The sequence below is a fragment of the Channa argus genome, chromosome 24 (assembly GCF_033026475.1).
Source record: "Channa argus isolate prfri chromosome 24, Channa argus male v1.0, whole genome shotgun sequence".
Taxonomy (NCBI): Eukaryota; Metazoa; Chordata; class Actinopteri; order Anabantiformes; family Channidae; genus Channa; species Channa argus.
Genome location: NC_090220.1, coordinates 7,398,800 through 7,417,621, shown reverse-complemented (window position 1 = coordinate 7,417,621; position 18,822 = coordinate 7,398,800). Strand labels below are relative to the sequence as shown.

The 18,822-nt window shown below is 41.1% G+C and overlaps 1 protein-coding gene across 3 annotated transcripts; it reads left to right on the top strand.

Annotated features, from left to right (window-relative positions):
- Positions 1–529: 529 nt before the first annotated feature.
- Positions 530–18,131, top strand: wscd1b (WSC domain containing 1b). 3 transcript variants are annotated; one of them, XM_067494701.1, is made up of 9 exons: positions 530–672; positions 2,017–2,667; positions 8,752–8,866; positions 9,948–10,132; positions 13,534–13,655; positions 14,210–14,399; positions 15,253–15,417; positions 15,525–15,725; positions 17,097–18,131. In XM_067494701.1, exons 2-9 carry the CDS (start codon positions 2,238–2,240, stop codon positions 17,447–17,449), a joined length of 1,761 nt encoding a protein of 586 aa, XP_067350802.1. In that variant the 5' UTR covers positions 530–672; positions 2,017–2,237; the 3' UTR covers positions 17,450–18,131. The 3 variants fall into 3 exon arrangements, with proteins under 3 accessions (XP_067350802.1, XP_067350805.1, XP_067350804.1); XM_067494703.1 differs by lacking the exon at positions 530–672 and adding an exon at positions 748–879; XM_067494704.1 differs by lacking the exons at positions 8,752–8,866; positions 9,948–10,132.
- The last annotated feature ends 691 nt before the right edge of the window (positions 18,132–18,822 follow it).

Below are 18,822 nucleotides of genomic sequence, written 5' to 3'. Positions count from 1 at the left end.
TCCTGACGGAGACTGATTTGAGATCTGGGCCTGCATCTTTAGTCCTGATAGATTTGAATGAGAAATGAATATCTTCAGATGTGTTTGCCTGCGAGGTCTCTGCTCTCTGTTTTATATAAAAACAGGACCTTGTAGGATCGGGTCTGGTTACCCTCCAAACCAAAATGTCCCTCAAATGATAAATGACACTGGGTCTTGACGGTAGAGCGCACGGCGGAGGTGAAGCTCGGCGTCACATGTCTCGCAGAAGGTGAAGCCGCTGTTTGTTGCAGGGCCTCTTCTGTGCTGTGCAAGATGTCGAGTGCTGGACACGATTCCACTGTTCGCACAGTGGAGGAGCTGTGACGCGTTTAGATCACCAATGCAAATTAGACTGACTGCCCCCCCCTCCCACTCCTCCTCTTCATCACCTCCCCTCTCTCTCTCACCAACACACACAGTCTTATGCTTTATATCGCCGTGCCAGGCTTTCAGAGAAGCACAGGCTGAGAGAGAGAGAGAGAGAGAGAGAGAGAGAGCGAGTGAGCTTACACCCGCTGTGGGAAATGCTGGAGAGTCGGGGGAGGGGAGGGGGGGGGACCTTCACATCACAATAAACGGGGAAAACAGCGATCGCAACGGCCATAAACTGATAAGTGATCGCGCGGCACAACAACGACTTCCCAGCTGAAGGTAAGCCGCATGTTCAAGTGTCCGCTACTGTAAATGGTGGAGGCACAGCAAAGGGGTTGTAAGATGGAAGACCGCAGCTTCTTAAATGGGTGATGGTTGTTCACTCTTCGCTGTTTAGTCGTTTGTCTTTCGACCCCCTCTCTCCCTCTCTCTCCATTGCGTTTCATCGAATCGGACAGGTTTGGATATTTTAGGATAAAGGTGATGGTGAGTTTTTTTGTGCGTAGCTTAAATCAGGAGTTGAACATAACTTGGGCACTTGGACTTGATCAGAGACTGTTCATTGTACAAACTGTTGCTTCTTCTGTATCCTCGGGAGCACTACCGCACCCCGACTTTTTAGAGGTGTATGTGTGTGTGTGTGTGAGCGTGTGTGTGTGTGTGTGTGTGTGTGTGTGTGGGAGGGGGGGGGGGGTCGCTTCATAAGGCAGAACACGAGAGGCCCGAGATGAAAAGTAGAGTTGAAGGGCATGACGGTGTGTGACGGCCACGGAGACAACGAGGCTTTAATGGATATCATCAGATGTGAAGTAGAGGCGAAGCATGCACACACAAACACCCACACACACACACAGCTTGAAATCTCTCTTCATAGGATGAGTGAGTGCAGTCAGCTGTGTCAGAGAGGGGGCTTGCAAGACCATCCTGAAAAACACACACAGGAGTAGGTCAAGGCTGCAGTCCCTCTTCTCAAAGTATCAGCATGAATACTGCTTTACATCTGAATAATTTAGAAATCTTCAACGCGTCCTCTTTGCATGTTGTCTTTACTCCCCGCTTCACTCCAAAGATGAGGCCAGAGATTGCATACAGCTATGATAATCCTCCATTTCATAAGCACCCATAATGCGCTCTCCAGACATTTTTTTTTATCATATGATGCAGAGACTTAGATTGTGAAGCTGGGAGATATTGCCTGTGTTACAATAAATATAATCTGACAGTGCAGGAATTAAATGAAATCTCTGGACTAAAAGAGGATCCAATTTTAAAGAGTCATATTAGTAAAGGTTGATATGTTTTCCTAATTCAAGGATAAAACTGATTTGATATGAGAGCAAATTTCCACTGCACCAACAAAAACAAGAATTACAAGGATTGCAGAACACAACTTTAGGCAGGGGCTTGAATTTAAAACAAATGGTAGGAATGAAAGCAGCAAAGCAGTGGGGATGTGTTGCATGTGATGCTGCAAGACAGAAACACAAGCCCATATGTCAACATGAGCTGTGCATCTAATCCTCCAGGCGAACACTTCCCTTCCCTTTAACTGTGTTCACATGCAGAGATATACACTTGTGTTTTAAAGCTGCTTAAATTTTGTTTTGTTTTTTTCTGATACAGGGCCTCAGCTTTTCCCTAAGGATCATCGTGGAGCCAGTGACCAGTGCCTTGGATGTTAAATCCATCTGTGTTGTACCACACTCATTGCTGACTGCTATTACTTGACTCAGTGGCAATGAAGCGCCAAGACACAATATCAACACCAACGCCAGATGCTTCAGGTGTTTCCAAGATTATGAAGTTGTAAGTAGGTTACAGATCCATCTTGTTGCTCCTAATCCATGAAATGGCTTTCCACTGAGGTGAGAGACAGTATGGGAATGGTGGCACCGTTCTACAAGCTGCACTGCCTCCTGAAGCGGGCTCAGATGCTGCTCCTTTGTTTGGGCATTGCCTATCTGATGGCAGGCAGCATCCTGCTCCTGCAGCGCTCCAGCATCCGAATCGCACAATCAAACCCGGCCAACCTGCCGCACATGCTGTCCCTCGCAGCACCTCCTACTGCCCTCAGGACAGCAGGTTTGGGCATGAGGGCACGCTCCAGATGGGCCGCCATTCAGTCAGCGCCTGGAGGGGGAGCCAAGGTGAGGCGACAGGGGCCTGCTTCCCGGAGCCTCGGGGTTCAACACCTGCATCGCCGCTGGTTTCACAGTCTGGTGCCAGACAGTCCAGAGCAGAGAGTCTCTCTCCATAGGAGCAGCACACACAAAGGTAAGTACAACATTTACAGTTGTTTCTGTCAACACATTCAATAATGAAAACTTAATAGTGAGGGTAAAGCTTTAGCTAAGTCTCTGCATTGAGCTGACACCCTCCTGTGTCGATTCCAAGTCTTTATATAATCAGATCTGTAGCTTCATTAGCCTCAGTGCAGCTTTCCCTTACGCTTTCCTGTTGTAATAATTGATTTTATTTATAATGCACTTAAGTGGCAATGCAATGATAACAATACCATGGAATAATCTAAAAACTTCAACAACAAAAAAAAAGTTTCCTAAAAATTGTTAACATGTGACCACTGGGCACTATTTGTCATAATTTCATCAGTTTATATACTGCACAGTCAGTATCATGGTCAACAAACTGCACAGAAATAAACTGCATGAGTTGCCCTAAAAGTGTAAAGTTCTAGTAAAGGGCTACTTGTCTGCTGTTGACATTACAATGAAGCAGACCTCAATAGAAACTTTGGTGAAAAAGCAGCGCACTCATCCAAGGTGAAACAGGGGGCAAAGGAGTAATAAGGTTCACAAAACCAAGTCCATACATGTTTTTCTTGCATTAATTTAGAGCTCAGCACAATCTAGAAAAACAAAGCCTTTCTCAGTGTATGAAATGGAATTCCACAGCCAGGGGTGTTCACAAATCTACCTTTTACAAAAGAAATCCCACAAGGCCCCTAAGCAGAAATAAATAAATACATAAGTAAGTAAAATAAGAAATAAACACATTCAAAAATATATATTTAAAATGCTAAAACTGAGAGGTAATAAAACTTAAAGCATTTTGTGGTACACTACAGTGAAATGTTGGAAGTTGGCAAATAGACAAAATTTAACTAATTAGTTAAGTAGGTCTTAGAAGTAGTAATTTGATGATGGTCAAATTCCTCATTTAGAGTGAAAGGAGCTGTGATGGTTAAAATGAACATCCAGCAGATTTCTCATTTGGCAACCTTTCCAGATGACCACCCCATCAGGTGTGGCCCCACCCAGCCACCAAGGGCCACGTTGGTGCCAGTCCCAAGTTCAGACAAGATTCTTAATTGGTTAGAAGTTTACTTAGAGTTTTGACAGGTTATAAATGATTTGATGGTAAATAATCAATTCAATTTCAATTCAACCTTTTTTATATAGCGTCAAATTAAAACAAAGTCAACTCAAAGCACTTGAGATATTTTTTCCACAAATTATATTTGCAAAAGGCTTTCTTCTGTCAAACATTTGGAGTGAACCAGTATTGTTTATTAGTGATTTAATTTTTGAGCTTGGTTTATTGTGAGCACATAATTAATAGAGTTTAATTGCTTTTATTGTTTTTCTTGGGGTTTTAAATAATAGTCTATACTGTGGTTGCTTGAACCTCAGCGTTGAAATCTTTGTAGAAGGGAGTTGGCTTGCTGTAGAAACTCAGCCTTGGTCTCACAAATCCTCTTTATCCTAGATGGTTGGCTTACTGGTGAACTTTCTTTGAATGAAAGTGGGTGACAACTGCTTGTGCTTGTATTGCACTTCTCTGTTGTGAAGGAGATAGCTTGCACTCAAGAGTTTAAGTAAAAAAAATTCAACTTGTACTCTGATCTGTAACAGCATCATTTAGTCTGAAATTCAGCATATAAAACTGAACTATCCTGCTGAAGATGTGTTGACTGAGACTGTGGTTTTCTTGGTGAATTATATCTGAAAGAGTAAATCTACAAGTTTATTTTCAATTTTTTGATTTCCTTTAAAAAAAAAAAAACAATTCCGGACAGCCTGGAGACAAGCTCTGCTCAGAGCTTCCATAGAAAGTCACGTTTCATTTTACATTTATGATCAGATAATGATGACCTTAGAACATTTAGAGGAGCTTTATTATACATTAATGTGACATTTTCCATGTGGGTGCATCAGATCTTGTAGATGAGGGATAGTACTCACTGATCCTCTCCAAACCAAAGAGGGAAAAGGCAGGCAGGCACTAAAGTAGTTTCTAGGAAATAAATTAGTAATTATGAAGATAAAAATCATATGATTCCTTAGTTGCGCTTTCTGTTAAGGAGCCTTCGCTCTTACATGAGCACTTTCAGACATCCCCGGAGGTTTACTCTATTGTTAAACACAGCCTGTCAGTGCCTTTGCCATTTTGTTGAAATGATAAATACAGTGGAATTACCTCCAGTGGAACATTTGTTCTTGCAGCTCGTTCTTGAAAATCCTCCTACAACAGATCTTAATCCTTTTTTTTTAAACAGACACTACATAACCGCTCAGTCACTAAGCAGAGTAATACAGATGAAAAATGTTGGAGGTAGGAATGAGATCAGTTTCACTAACAGCCATCTGGCAAACGTTCCTTTTAAAACGTATTACACAGGAAACACAATGAAATTACCCCAGTCTATTGTGGCATGTTCTGGAGGAGCAATGGTGGCAGAAGGTTCCAGAGAAAACGCTAAAGCACAGTATTTATGATAAAGCTGATAAACCTCTGCAGAACGCCTATTAACAACATGTTCACTATTCTACTGATGAAAGGTTTAAAGCCATAGGCTTGTTCATAAACACACTAGTGGAACGTTATACGGTCAACACACCTGTCTAGTTAATATGAAGCTCTAGTAAACAAAGCTCAGCTTTCCAAAAAGGCTGAAAACAGTGGGAAAATACTAGCCTGGCTCTGTCCAAAGCTTAGCACAGACGTTTAGCTTAGTTTAGCTAATCATTATGGGATCATCTTGTTTCCCAAAACTTTGTTTCGAATTAACTACGCTGCTTCTGAAAATGCATTTGGTAGCGAATGCAATAACAGTCTGGATTACTTTGCATAAATTGATAACATTTTTATGTTACGAAACAAATTTGTGGTTGCAGTTTAGTTGAGTAAACTTACATTTTTAAAACTCTCGTTAGTGACAAATTGTATTCCCCAAAAACTATTTAACTTGTTAATGAAGCAAAATTTCATGATCTGCTTGTCCAAGCTTCTCAATCTGATGATTTTATTTTTTTCTGTGTTTTATATTGTTTTAAAATGAACAATATTAACATTACCATGATGTCTGTATGTCATGTGCTATAATTGATTACATTATTTAATCAAATAACAAAAACTGAGATAATAGAGTTCTTGCAGAAATGTGATTCCATACAATGTATAACTGAATAAATAAATACCAAACCAGGAACAAATAATCAAATAAATAATCAAATCAATTTTAATGAAAACTAGTCACAGCTCTAGTTTCCATGTTCCATCAATGTCACATATAATTTTTGTCTTTGGTTTAACTCGGTAGAATAAAGGCAAAGAAACAGAGAGGACAGTTACTGGGAAAATGTTTCTACTCGCTGTGAGTCAAGTACAAATGATAAGGTGATAATTTAGGACTAGCATGATATGTTCAGCCAAGGTTTGCAGTCATTAAACAGCTCTCATCCATCCAACACAATCTTGTTATCCAAATCTCACAGCGGAAGTCTCTGGACTGGAGCCCGAAATGATAATGATGTTTGAGACCGATGGTGAATTTTGAGTTGTAAAAACCTGATAATGAAGAGTCCCACACAACATACAAAAGATGCATATTTATTTCCAAAAATCTTTCAAATGAGGTTATTAAAGAATTTCTATTAAGATGTCACAAGCCTGTCCTAAACCTTTTGCTTGTCACATATATTTTATTAAATGTTTGTTATATATTAAGTTCAATGTTTTTTTCTCACTGTTTATTTCCTTTATTTGACCTAATTCTATTTATATTTACTGACTAAACTCACACAGGGTGCAAATGTTCACATACATTTGCAGTTTCAGTTATTCATGAATTCAGGAGACCTACCTATTCAAACATTTCATAGTAATAGTGAGAGCTGTAAAATACTTTGTGACACCCTGTGAGGTAGAAAGTTTCCAGCAGCAGACACAAATTCCTTGACATGTAGAGAACACATCAGAAGTATTACATACCCAGTGATGTGCAGAAGGGATCAGAGGCTGGAAATATCATAGGGGCTCCACAGTGGGAGCCACACACTCTGTAGTGATATCTCATGACTTTTGTAAAGTTTGTTCTGATGTTCCTGCAAAGTTTTAGAAAGTCAGAAAGTGCAGGTGATTCGACTGTACTTTCATCTACTGACAGGTTTTGGAGTTATTTGCAGTCACTGGGTATTTTAGTGGGAGTTTATTAGCAGCAGACGTGGTGTTCAGATGTCTGATCCCAGCATGGGTCAGCCGACCATAAATTGAGAACCTCTTTGCTGCGGTTTTGATGACTCTCATCACATCTGTGAAGATATTGTAGACCCAGTAGAGAGACTGTGAACCCTGTTCAGCCCACTTTAATGGACACACACAGTGCACATCTTACACATGGCAGTGGCACATGTCTTCATACTTGGCCGTTCTGTCATTAGCCTCTTTCATCCAGTCCTGCAGGGAGGAATCAGCTCCAGCACGGCCATCTGTCTTAGTGTTTAAGAAAGCGACACAGTGTCAGACCTGAGTGCAGCCATTTCTATCATGTCTGGGAATTCAGGCTGCTTCCCTCCATTAACCCTCCGCTGCAGGTGCCTGGGGCTTCTCCTTCACTTTGATTAAAGCAATGACCTGCTCTGCTGGGGGAAGGGGTAGGGGTGGGGCCCTCACCTTGGGCGATGCCTCCTGAGATGCTTCCTGCCACAGATTTTGGCAGGCCTGGAATTCTAGTGCTTTCATGCAGCAGCTGCCGGTGTTCTCCAGCGTTAGTCTCCAGAGGCACAGGCAGCTGGTGACTCAGCCTCGACCCAGCACAACAGGCTGGACATGCTTCAGAGGACATCCCAGACTGATTAAATCACAAATTCAATATAGTGAAGCTTGGACTGACGGGGATTTTATGCTCCATTGCTTGCTTTTATATTGTCAGGGAATGTTGCTACCACATCTTCAGTCCAGGTAGCATGTATTGCCCTCAACCTTTAAGACTTTTCTCCTTTTTGACCTGTTGGCATCAGTCTAGTTTATGCTGATAGCAAACACTGAAAGGCACACTGAGTCCTCAGTGTCCTTGAAAACTACAAAGTCATCTCATGGTTCGTGAAATCAACCTAAAAGTCAAAACTGAAGAATTGTCTATATGTGGTCCACGCAGCGGAAGAGAAACATTAACCTGTTTGGAGCATACAGTTCATAAACGAGTAAAAACATCTATGACCTAAAAATATACCATACTCAGACCCAGGAGATGAGACGGAAAGTCAGGACACAAAAGGAATACATATGCTACCCTCCACACAGAGGCTGGTATTTGTAAAGAAGACTTTAATCTGCTGAGTTTGATGTAGCAATGTGGCAGAGACTAGGATAACATCAAAGACTGCATTTGGGTGACATTCAATGTGGAACCTTAATCTTGTCAGCACATCATAATAGTCTGTCGTAGCCTATTATGTGTTACATTCTTCCTTCTATATCAGGGTGATTTTTCTTCCAGTACGAGTAAATAGGTTCACACCAATGTAGGAAAAAGAACAATCTACATTGGATGATGAATTAGGCCTAGTCATGTAAAAAATTAGTGGGGTATTAAGATTCACAATACATACTGCTGTGTATAATTTCTTTGAGTAAGTGATGATACAGAAGTCGGCTTTGGCACTGTTAGAGAGCAGTACCAGTGCCAGACTGAAGACAGACGAAGTCTGGTTCATGTCCAAATCAAGAGGAGTATGTCAACATTCATTTAAGGCTATAACTGAGGAAATTGGTGTAGTTCTTATAAACATGCATACAGTTTTAAGATTTGAGATTATTAGTGAACTATTCCATTTTTTTTAAATATCAACAAAAAAAAAAACATTTAACTGGTGTAACTTTTGTTTTTGTTTAATATGTTCAGAATCTAGCTTAAAATTATTCTGTTTGAGGTTATCTCCTTATTTTATGGATGCAAAACTGATCCAACTCTGGCGGTTAATAAACTGATTAATAAATCACTCACTATTAATCAATAAAATGTAAGAGTAAATTCCTGTTACTGTTTGCCATCGTTTGCTGAATGCCTCTATAGTTTATATTTCAGACTGATGACTTCTTCCCTCCTGACACACGTAGGAACCTACATCGGCTGCTTTCTGCACAATGCCACTGACCGAGCCCTGGGAGGCACCATGCTTTATGACCTGCGGAAAATGACCAGTTCTCTGTGTCAGGACACCTGCTCAGAAAGGTAATGCGTTCATGGCTTTGCTCTTGTGAAGGAACCACAGAAGGCCTGCTGTTTGAATAAATGCTTTGGATCCCTGTGTCTGCCATGAATGCCTCCTGTGTTTGGAGCCAGTGGAGAGCCAGGTGGCTGGATGACAGTAAAAGATGAGGGGGCAAGAGAGGGGAGAGTGAGAAGCAAGCCAGGACAGAAGGCTTGATCTGTTGCAGGAGAAGGAAGGAGGAAGGTGTGTGTGTGTGTGTGTGTGTGTGTTTTTGTGAGTGTGTGTGTTTCAAAGCTTAATGAGGCGACAGTTGCTGAATAAATCATTGGTTAGATATATACTTTCCTGTGGATGGTGTGAAAATCTCAGAATGGGTTGGTGAGCGAGTTAAATTAGCAGCACTGAGAGGAGCCTCCAAAGTTACAAAATGATGTGGAGAGGCAGGTGGATTTGTTTTCAAAGAAAACTCAAGGAGTGACCCGCTTAAATTATTCCTTTTAATATCTTAGCTGAAAGGAAGCAGCTCAGCCTCGCTGAAACAGAACGGCAGAGGACAGATGGATGCAGTCAGACTGGGAGTCGGTGCTCACATCTCATGCCCACTGAGCCCCCACCCCCAGTTCTCCCCACCCATCATGGAAAACAGACGTGCTCCTTACCTGAGCAGGCCAATTACAGCAATGAGCAAAAAGTAAAAAGTCAAGGCAATTTATGAGGAAGCTTCAAAGGACATATATGAAAAGGTCAACTTTGATGAGGTCTCTGTCTTTCTCAAGGAGCCAGGATAAAAAGAGAGGAAGAGGGATGAGTCACAACAGCCTTGATATGTAAAGTACAGATCAGAGGTGACTGCACTTCAGCTGAAAAAAGGTCTCATGCAGTGCTGAAGAAAGGCACTGACAAAAATAAAAAAGGACAGAGTTTACTATAGATTAAATACCAGAAGTTTTAGTTAAATGATGTTTAAAACTGTTGATGGGATTTTAAGTAATGTCCTGTGGGATTACTACAGCTGGGGGAACTAGCCTTGGATTATGGATTGTGTGTGTATGCGTGCGTGTGTGTGTGTGTGTGTGTGTGTGTGTGTGTGTGTGTGGTTAGTGGGTACCAGTTTGCAGGTCTGGAGTACGGAGCTGAATGCCACTGCGGCAACCGGATCAGTAGCCCACAGGCTCCTGAGGAGGACTGTAGTCTGGTGTGTCGAGGTGAGAGGGGGTCTCCCTGTGGAGGAGTGGGTCGACTCTCCATTTACAAGGTGGAGGAGCAGCTGCCAGGTCACAGGAAATGTGAGTCAACTTCCCTCAGAGGGAGACACAGCCATGTTTGCTATTTATTCACTGCTCAAGCTGCACTTTGGATGACTTCAAATATGAGCAAAGAAATGACTGAACTTTGTGAACCAAAGAGAACACACACAAACACACACCTTGTTGCACTGGGTGACATGGGCCTTCATTACAATGAACTTTAGCATTGGGGTTTGGGGACTAAGTATGCTTAGTCCCCCATGCTGCTAGAAACGTTTGATAGCAAGTTTTCAATACAGTTACTGATTTCTATGTGTTTTTAAAAAAGGCAAACAGATGCAACACAAATAGACAGTTTCCCCCTTGATGTAAAATTTGAAATGTGATACACATGGATGAACCGTAGTAAGTGACTGAAATCATTTCAAATATCTCAAAATAAGTTTGCAGCTTTAGGCTTTATCTCTGTAATGTTCAATGCTAAACTTAATGTAAACAGTGATTAACAGTAACTGAAGCCAGTCTTTTTACTTCCACAAGGCTGTAGGCCACAGTACTACTTCACAGTATAACAGGCTACAATTTTACTTCTTTTGGTCGTCTCACGCTATGCTGAGGGTTCAGGGCTGAGACACACTGTATCAGCATTTTTCCACTTTCAACAAATCACTGCTCTGATCATATCGGACTGGAAAACTCTCGCAGGGAAGCAGATCTAACAGTCTCACAGTGGCTGTGGCATAACTCCTGTTTTTTGAAATATAGTTTAGATTTCACCAAATTTATTTCACAGTGAAGAAATTGAAAGCTTGTGACACCCATGGCTTGGTCTTCAAGGCACCCCAGAGCAAAATCTTGCATGGTACGTGTCGTTAACCTGCAACATGTGTGTCTGTGCAAAGGGTAAAATTTGTGAGCAATAAATGGCAATGAGCTGTGAAATATCATTGAAACCAAATGAACCAAATTAAAATAAGTTCTGTTTGAATATAAAAATATATACACTAAACCAATGTAGCACTTTGTTATCATTTAAAAATGAACAGGCAGCTGTTTGAGAGCAATAGGAGAGTAACTTAAGATGTGGCTACATGTTGGTTTCGGTACTGAACGTTTGGACCTGTGCAGGACTCTGCTCCATCTATGCTGTAGTGCCCACTGTGTATGAACCTGAGGTTGAAAACTGTTGGCAACACAATGAAGTGCTTAGACTTAGACACCACAAAGCTTCTCCAAAAATGTGAATACAGTGTGGTCTTTTTATGTTTGGGTTCATCTGAAAAAATATAGCCCACCCTCGTTCTTTATTGTATTTCACTTTATTGCTTCCTTCATGGCGGGAGGGGGTGGCAGTGGCTCAGTTAGTATAGTGGCCGCCTACCAATCATGGGGTTGGAGGTTCGTGCTCCGCTCCTCCCAAACACATGTTGGGAGGAGCGTTCGTGTTGAGAATGGTTCTTTGACAACAATGTAAAATGATTTGGGCAAAAAGCTGAGCTGTCCAACTGAGTCTCTGTTGTCATAGTTGTACTTCCTGATTCGGGCTCATTAAACAGGCCCATTTCTGCATAAAATCATCCTTAGTGTAGCCTTAGACTTGATTGATGACCTTTGTTGAAGAGTTTTTCAATGAGGAATATAGCATGTGCTCAAGAGGATAGGCAACATCTGTTTGCTTCATTTGCACAAGGAGAAGATCAATTCTTCATATACGCTCAACAGACTATGACATAAATTGTGATGTGCCCTGACTGAAAATACTAAATATTTAACGTGAAAGCTTTGTGTTTCAGCCTTTTGGGACATCGTGACTTTTTGTATTTTATGGTAATTTATTTTAGCATTATTTTAATACTTTAAATGTTTACTTGCTTCTTAAAATTGTATTGCCTATGGCCATTTCTGGCTAAGATCCTTGAAGGAGCAGCTCTCAGATTTCCTTTCTCAGAACAGCCTCCTGGATATCAAGCTGTCTGGCTTAAGGAGTGGTCACTCCACAAAAATGACACCGCTGACAATTGTGGAATCCCTGAGGGGGATTTTCTCCTTGACTTAGATTTTTGCTGCCTTGTACCTCACGTGTAAGTCGCTTTGGATAAAAGCTTCTGCTAAATGACTAAATGTAAATGTAGTCTCTCATCAGACAGTCTGCCTGTCACTCTGAAATCTCTGATGGATGAGAGAGAGAGACATCTTCCAATCAACTTATCTAAGACAGAAGTTCTAGTCTTCCCAGTTCAACACATAAATATCATCAACACTGAGTCTTAAGTAACTGTCCCCACTAAGTTTGCCAGTAATCTTGGGTTTATTATTGACGACCATCTAAGCTTTACTGACCAAATTTGTCTGCAGCACTGGTCAGATCTCATCTCAATTACTGCAGTGCCTTGTTGAAGGGGCTACCGGCAGCACAATCAAACCCCTCCACATGATCCACAATGCAACAGCACGATACACTTTTTCACCAGCCAAAAACAACACACCACTGTCACACCACTGTTCAGATCTCTGCACTTGCTTCCAGTAGCTGCCCACATCAAGTTCAAAGCTCAGAGTGGTCAACTCAACAGCACTTTCCTACTTAAACACCCACATCCAGGTCTACAGTCCTTCCCTGTCTGCCGACAAAAGGCATCACGTGCTCTACAACACACAACAAAAGATCTAAAACAAAACTCTTCTGCTCAGCGGTCGCATGACAGTGGAACGAGCTGCCAAACTCTGCACACTCAGCAGCTTTACTACCAATATTCAAAAAAACTGTTGAAGACAGAACAAATCAGAACTTCCACAACCCCCTATACACCTCAACTTAAAAAAAACAACCTTGTATTCTATCTTGCACTTGCATCTCATAGCACTTTTCCTCCTTCTCCTCCTTAGAATCTTTGCTTACTTTTTACCTCACTTGTAAGCCACTTTGGATAAAAGCATTTGCCAAATGACTCAGTAGGAATGTAAAATGCAAACTATGTCATGTCAACATAACTTCTGGGACTTCATAATAGCTCCATGACAAAGTAAACAACACTATTTACCAATGAACATTTGTTATATAAAACTCTACTCTGTTCTTTTAAAACCATGCCCACCTCTGTTATTATATAAGGTTTTATATCATACATTGCATTAATATTCATGATTGGATGGTTCAGTGTCTCTGGAGGTTTGCAGCTGAATTCTGAATACATTATATACCAGTGTTCAGTCAGATATACTGGAGGAATATAATTAGGGCAGAAAAACTTAGAAGGAATGGTAATTTGCCTGTAACCAAATCACACCATTTTTGAAAATCTGACCACTTATTTCTCAGTAATTTTTGCCCTTGTCAGTGGAAAATATTTATGATGGCCAGTGCAGGTAAATCTTAAAAAATATAATTATGTTATCTTTTCACTTGCATACAAAAATGTACTTGTGTTTTTTTATTACAGTCAGAAATGTTCACTACCGCGGTTGCTTCAAGTTGCTGAAGAGCACCACAGGCAGCTTTCCTGTCTACTCCTTTCAGCCCAACTTAACCACGCAGTCCTGCATCGAGACCTGCACTGATAAGGTTTGAATCAGCCCTCTGAAATTACAGACCTGAGGATCAGTTTATTGCACACAGCCTCTGTAGTGTACCGGTGCTTCTCCACTCCCAGCAGATCATACGTGGGACTACAGAGCCCCTTGAATTTTGCAGAATATCTGAGGTTTAATGTGCCTCTAATGAGAAGTAGTCTAGATCCAGTGTCTCCTCCTGGGTGCAGCTGTGTCTCCTCTGAAGACATAACTGGCTGGTAGAAATACTGCACTTCATCTGGTGGCGACTGGAATGTGATTAATTCTCACTGTGTGGTGTGTGTGTGCATGTAAGTCTCTCTCTATGTGATTGGGCATAACTTTTCTAACTGTCACTGCAGTGTCCGTCCTTGTGCTTTGACATTGAGCACTGTGGCCTTCTGTTACTGGAAAAGTGAGAAAAAATAATGAACAAAAATGAAGTGTGTGGCGGAGATGTGAAGATACTGAACTGATTTGACACATTTGTCTTTGGTTGGAATAGAAGTCCAAAGGGAATAACTATGAGTCACTGAACCTTTGAACATTTATGCTTCTGGTTTGTAGGAGCTTCTGCTGGCTGTGTTCAGGAAGCCCCACTGCTTCTGTACGTGGACGTCGTCAATTCTAAGTCTCAAACAGCAGTCTGACAACCAGCAGTGTGTAGGGAACCTCGCTCTGAATGACACCAGCACTTCCACACCCTCAGCAGCCACTGAGCATGACCACTACCAGGTGTATCACACTCCTGTGCTTGGTGAGATATTTGTTTTACAAATTCAACATTTTGTCACTAACATGGGCAAATCGTGAGACACAGACACAAGCAATAGGCTCCCCATCCTTTCCTCGTGGTCCTTTTGAGTCTGTTTGAGTCTGTTTCTGGCCATTTTATCTTTGTGTCTGTTGTTTTTTCATTTGTGTGTATTTTTTGGATGTTTGTTTTGAGTCATTTTGCATTTTAGTCGCTTTTCACATAATGTTACATGCATATTTTAACATTAAATTATATGATTATATATAATTGTATATATAAGAGGGCCAGGTGGCCTGAAGGGCATCCGGCATAAAAATTATGCCAATCAACGTGCAGAACACGTTCTGCTGTGGCGACCCCTGTCGCAAGATGGTATAGAATTTTATATATAATCATGTAATTTTCGGCCTTGTCTGTCATTTCTTGTCTTTTTGTCACATTCGCTTTTAACTGAGCATAAACAATAACTTCAGACTTAACATAAACAATAACTTCAGAGGTGTGTTCCAGCCTGACCTTTTGAGTAATAATCACCGATGTGATGTGTCTACATTTTAACACTATCCCATTCTGCTTGTCAGTTATTTCTCTGAATCACACACACAACTCCTGACTTTTCTAACCTCTGATAAAACTAGTCCAATGTCTGTGGGTATTGTCTCAAATCTCCTGGTGCATGATAAAGGAGAAAATTGCACCTGAAACATCTCAAACTCAGTTCCTTTCCTTTGTGTCACACATAACTTGTTCTGTGTTATTTTTGTTCTCATGCAGCTGTGAATCCACAGATTCAGATTTGTTCTCAACTAGTGCAGTGCTATAATTGAAACTGACAACAAAAACTGTTTCCTAGACTCCAGGTGCAAAGAGAGAATGTTTCTGCCTCACAGATCCAGCTCCCTAGTGGCTCTTTCTAGTTTTCCTGGTGCTGGCAACACCTGGGTACGGCACCTGATCGAGCTTGTGACCGGCTACTACACTGGCAGCTTCTATTTCGATGGCACCCTGTACAACAGAGGTAGGAAGGGCACCACACCGCTCTTTAAATGAGAGTTTGAGTGAGTGCCCTGTGATAATATTGCCCTGCGGCTGACCATTATTCATTCATTTACTCACTGGGCCCAGGTTTCAAAGGAGAGAAGGACTACTGGAAGAGTGGCCGCAGCATCTGCATAAAGACCCATGAGAGTGGTCAGAAAGAGATCGAGATGTTCGATTCTGCCATTCTGCTGATTCGAAACCCTTACCGTTCCCTTATGGCTGAGTTCAACCGCAAGTGTGCCGGCCATTTAGGGCACGCCACAGATGCACAGTGGAAAAGTAAAGGTAATACAGTCCAGTCTAGAACAGGCACGGTAGGTTGGTTGGTTTATGCCTCTGCTGTAGCATAGTTTAGTTACTGCTGCAGTGACGTTAGGAATTTTGTGAATGTGAGTCCATCGTATTCAGAGAAAACACTCTGACCTTCATACTATGGTCAGTTACATTGTGCCTGATGGGCTTTTCCGTCTGAAGAAGTTCACAAGAGATTACAGCATGTAAAACTATTTCAGTTCTTACATTTTGCCATGCAATTCCTCAGCTCCTCAGAGATTTCTGCCTCCAGCAGAATTCAGGAGCTTTGAATCTTTGATGCTCATGACACAAAAAACCCAACAGTGTCTCAGTTACCCTGGATGATCCACATCACTATAATTGTAAACAGGTGTCTTTGGATTGACTTTCCACCAAATATATAGTCCGCATGAAAACATTTGGAGATGCTGTGGTGGCCTAGGGGGATGATCATGGACCGCAAATGGTTCACTGTGTTTATGGATTATTCACAAATGTCTTAAATGAGGATTTTATTACTTTCATTTTCTTTTGCAGTAGTAGTTTGGATAATCAGAACCTTTAAGGTGCATCCCTTTAGCCCCAGCATTATATTATATAAAATATATAATTTTCTTTATAAATTAACCAGTGAGCAATGGTGCACTCTAGTAAAAGTAAAACTACCTGCTGAAATTTCTGCTTAAGTAAAAGAAAGTAATAACATGATTTAGATTTTACCTAAAGTAGGAAAAGTAAAAGTACTTGCACTTTCTCTGTCCTTTTCTGTGGACCTGTGCTACTTCATGTTTGGGGGGACATTAACTAATTAAGAGTAATAGATATAAATAATGGGTGGAAGCTGATATTATCTGATGCTTTTGCAGTTTTATTTCTAGACTACTCCCGTCAAGTGAGAAGAAGAGGTGAGAACCAAAATGTAAAACTACTGCACACTAGCCCACTTTGAGTATTGTTAATATGTCAGATAAGTCTTTTAAATAAGACCATGGATGGAGAAACTGACACTGTTCCTGTCTCTCTAATGATTAGTTTTCATAAAATAATGTGCTAAGTGAGATATTTGATCTTAGATGTAGTGGAGTAAAAGTCAAAGTAGCCATAATTAAATCTACTTAAATAAAGTACAGATACTTAAAAAATTTACTTAAGTACATTAACAAAGTACTTTCCACCACTGCCAACGAGGTATGTATGAAATTCAGGAAAAACAAAAAACGTATCCGTCATAGCTACCATACATTAGTAGATCAGAAGAAACCTCATTACATTCTTCAGTGATTACTGTAAAATCTAACAATCATATAAACAGATTTCAGTCTGTTAAATGATCCGAAACTGCTTTGTCTCTCTTACCTGCAGAATGGCCAGAATTTGTCTCCAGCTACGCCCCCTGGTGGGCTTCTCATGCACTGAGCTGGCTGAAGTTTGGACGCCACCTGCTGGTGGTGCATTACGAGGAGCTGCAGAGAGCTTTGCTCCCACAGCTCCGCCTCATCACAACTTTCCTAAACACAACTATGAGTGAGGAGAGGCTTTTTTGTGCCCAGAGCAACCAGGATGGGCATTTCAAACGCTCGGGGCCCCAGCAGCCTACTTTTGACCCATTCACTCCAGATATGAGACAAATGATTGATGCCTTCATTCACACTGTTGACCAGGCACTGAAGAGCAGGAACTTTAGTGGACTTCCAGAAGAATACCTCCCCAGATGATGATGATCTCATACCCGTAGTTCCCTAATAGACCGGTCCAGCAGGGGTGTGTGAGAGGGCAGTGCTTTACTACCCTGTGGGAAATGTACACACAGTGGCTGATTAAGTGGACTACCTGACTCTCTGATATGCCAGACGCACTGGAAATGGCTCTAGAGTCTTGGAAACACAGTGGAGGTGACTGGGGAAAACATGACAATTCATTGTGAAATCCAGTGGCAAACAGTGATGAAAGCCTCAGAGCTGGAGGCTGCCTCTCTGAGGGAAGCAAATAGGACAAATACTCAGAGAGGATTTGACATGATTTGTTGGCCTGCAGAGTTGGGATTATCCAGCAAAGTGCCTGACTGCACAAATTTGAGTGTGTACAACCAGGATGGACTCATTTCAGTTGACGAGGGATTCTCTGTGAATCTTTATAATTTTTACTTTAGTAGGTAAGTAAAAAGCAGGAGTCATTCACCCATTATTACACAGTGTTTCTCTGGGAATCCAGATGTGGCTTCAGGTCTGTGACCATGATGGACAAAAGATTCCAATCTGCATCACGGAATGGACTCTTCATACAAATACAAATTAACTAAGAAATGTGGTGATCACAGTAAAACTGCTTTAAAATGTAGATGGGATGATCTGTTTCTATGAACATTTTATTTCATTAAATTCATTTGGTTTAAATTGATTGACTCTTGTTATTTGAAACATCTTTCATGTGAATGGACCAACGTCATGCTTATAACTTGACAGGTTTGTGTGTTTAGCTCCTGGCTGCTTGTTTTGACACTTCAAAATTAAAGGATGCAGTGAGTAGTTTGGTGTCACCTCTTAAGTATCAAACCTAGATGAAAAGACCTGTTACACAAATGATTAACAGTGCCACCTTGTGGTATATTGGACATACCTCAGAAAAACAAGCTTCCTTTCATTAATCCATCGATGCATTTATCCTGTTCATCTTGTGTCAGGATTGGAGCCAATTCCAGCTGCCATTAGGTGACAGGTGAGGTAAACCCTGGAGAGGTTAAAAAGATACCAAAGTACCCAGAGGAAACCCATGCAAAGCACAGTGAGAACTCCAGACAGAAAGGCTGCAGCCAGCAGGTGTGTCTGAATCCACAATATTACAAATGTGAGGTGGATACTGACACTTTCATTCATTTATATTAAAAACAGAGATGATGTGAATATGGAAAAATTAAATTAATAATATGGTCACCAGATGTTTGTAGTGATATAGAAGTCTTAAGGCTACTGTAGATCAAAACTTAAAAGTTTTGGAATGAGATAGTGATAGTTAGGAGTAAGGTTTGAAGAGCCACTGCAACACAGAGTTGTCTGTCATTGTATGAAGAGACACAACAATATAAACTCAT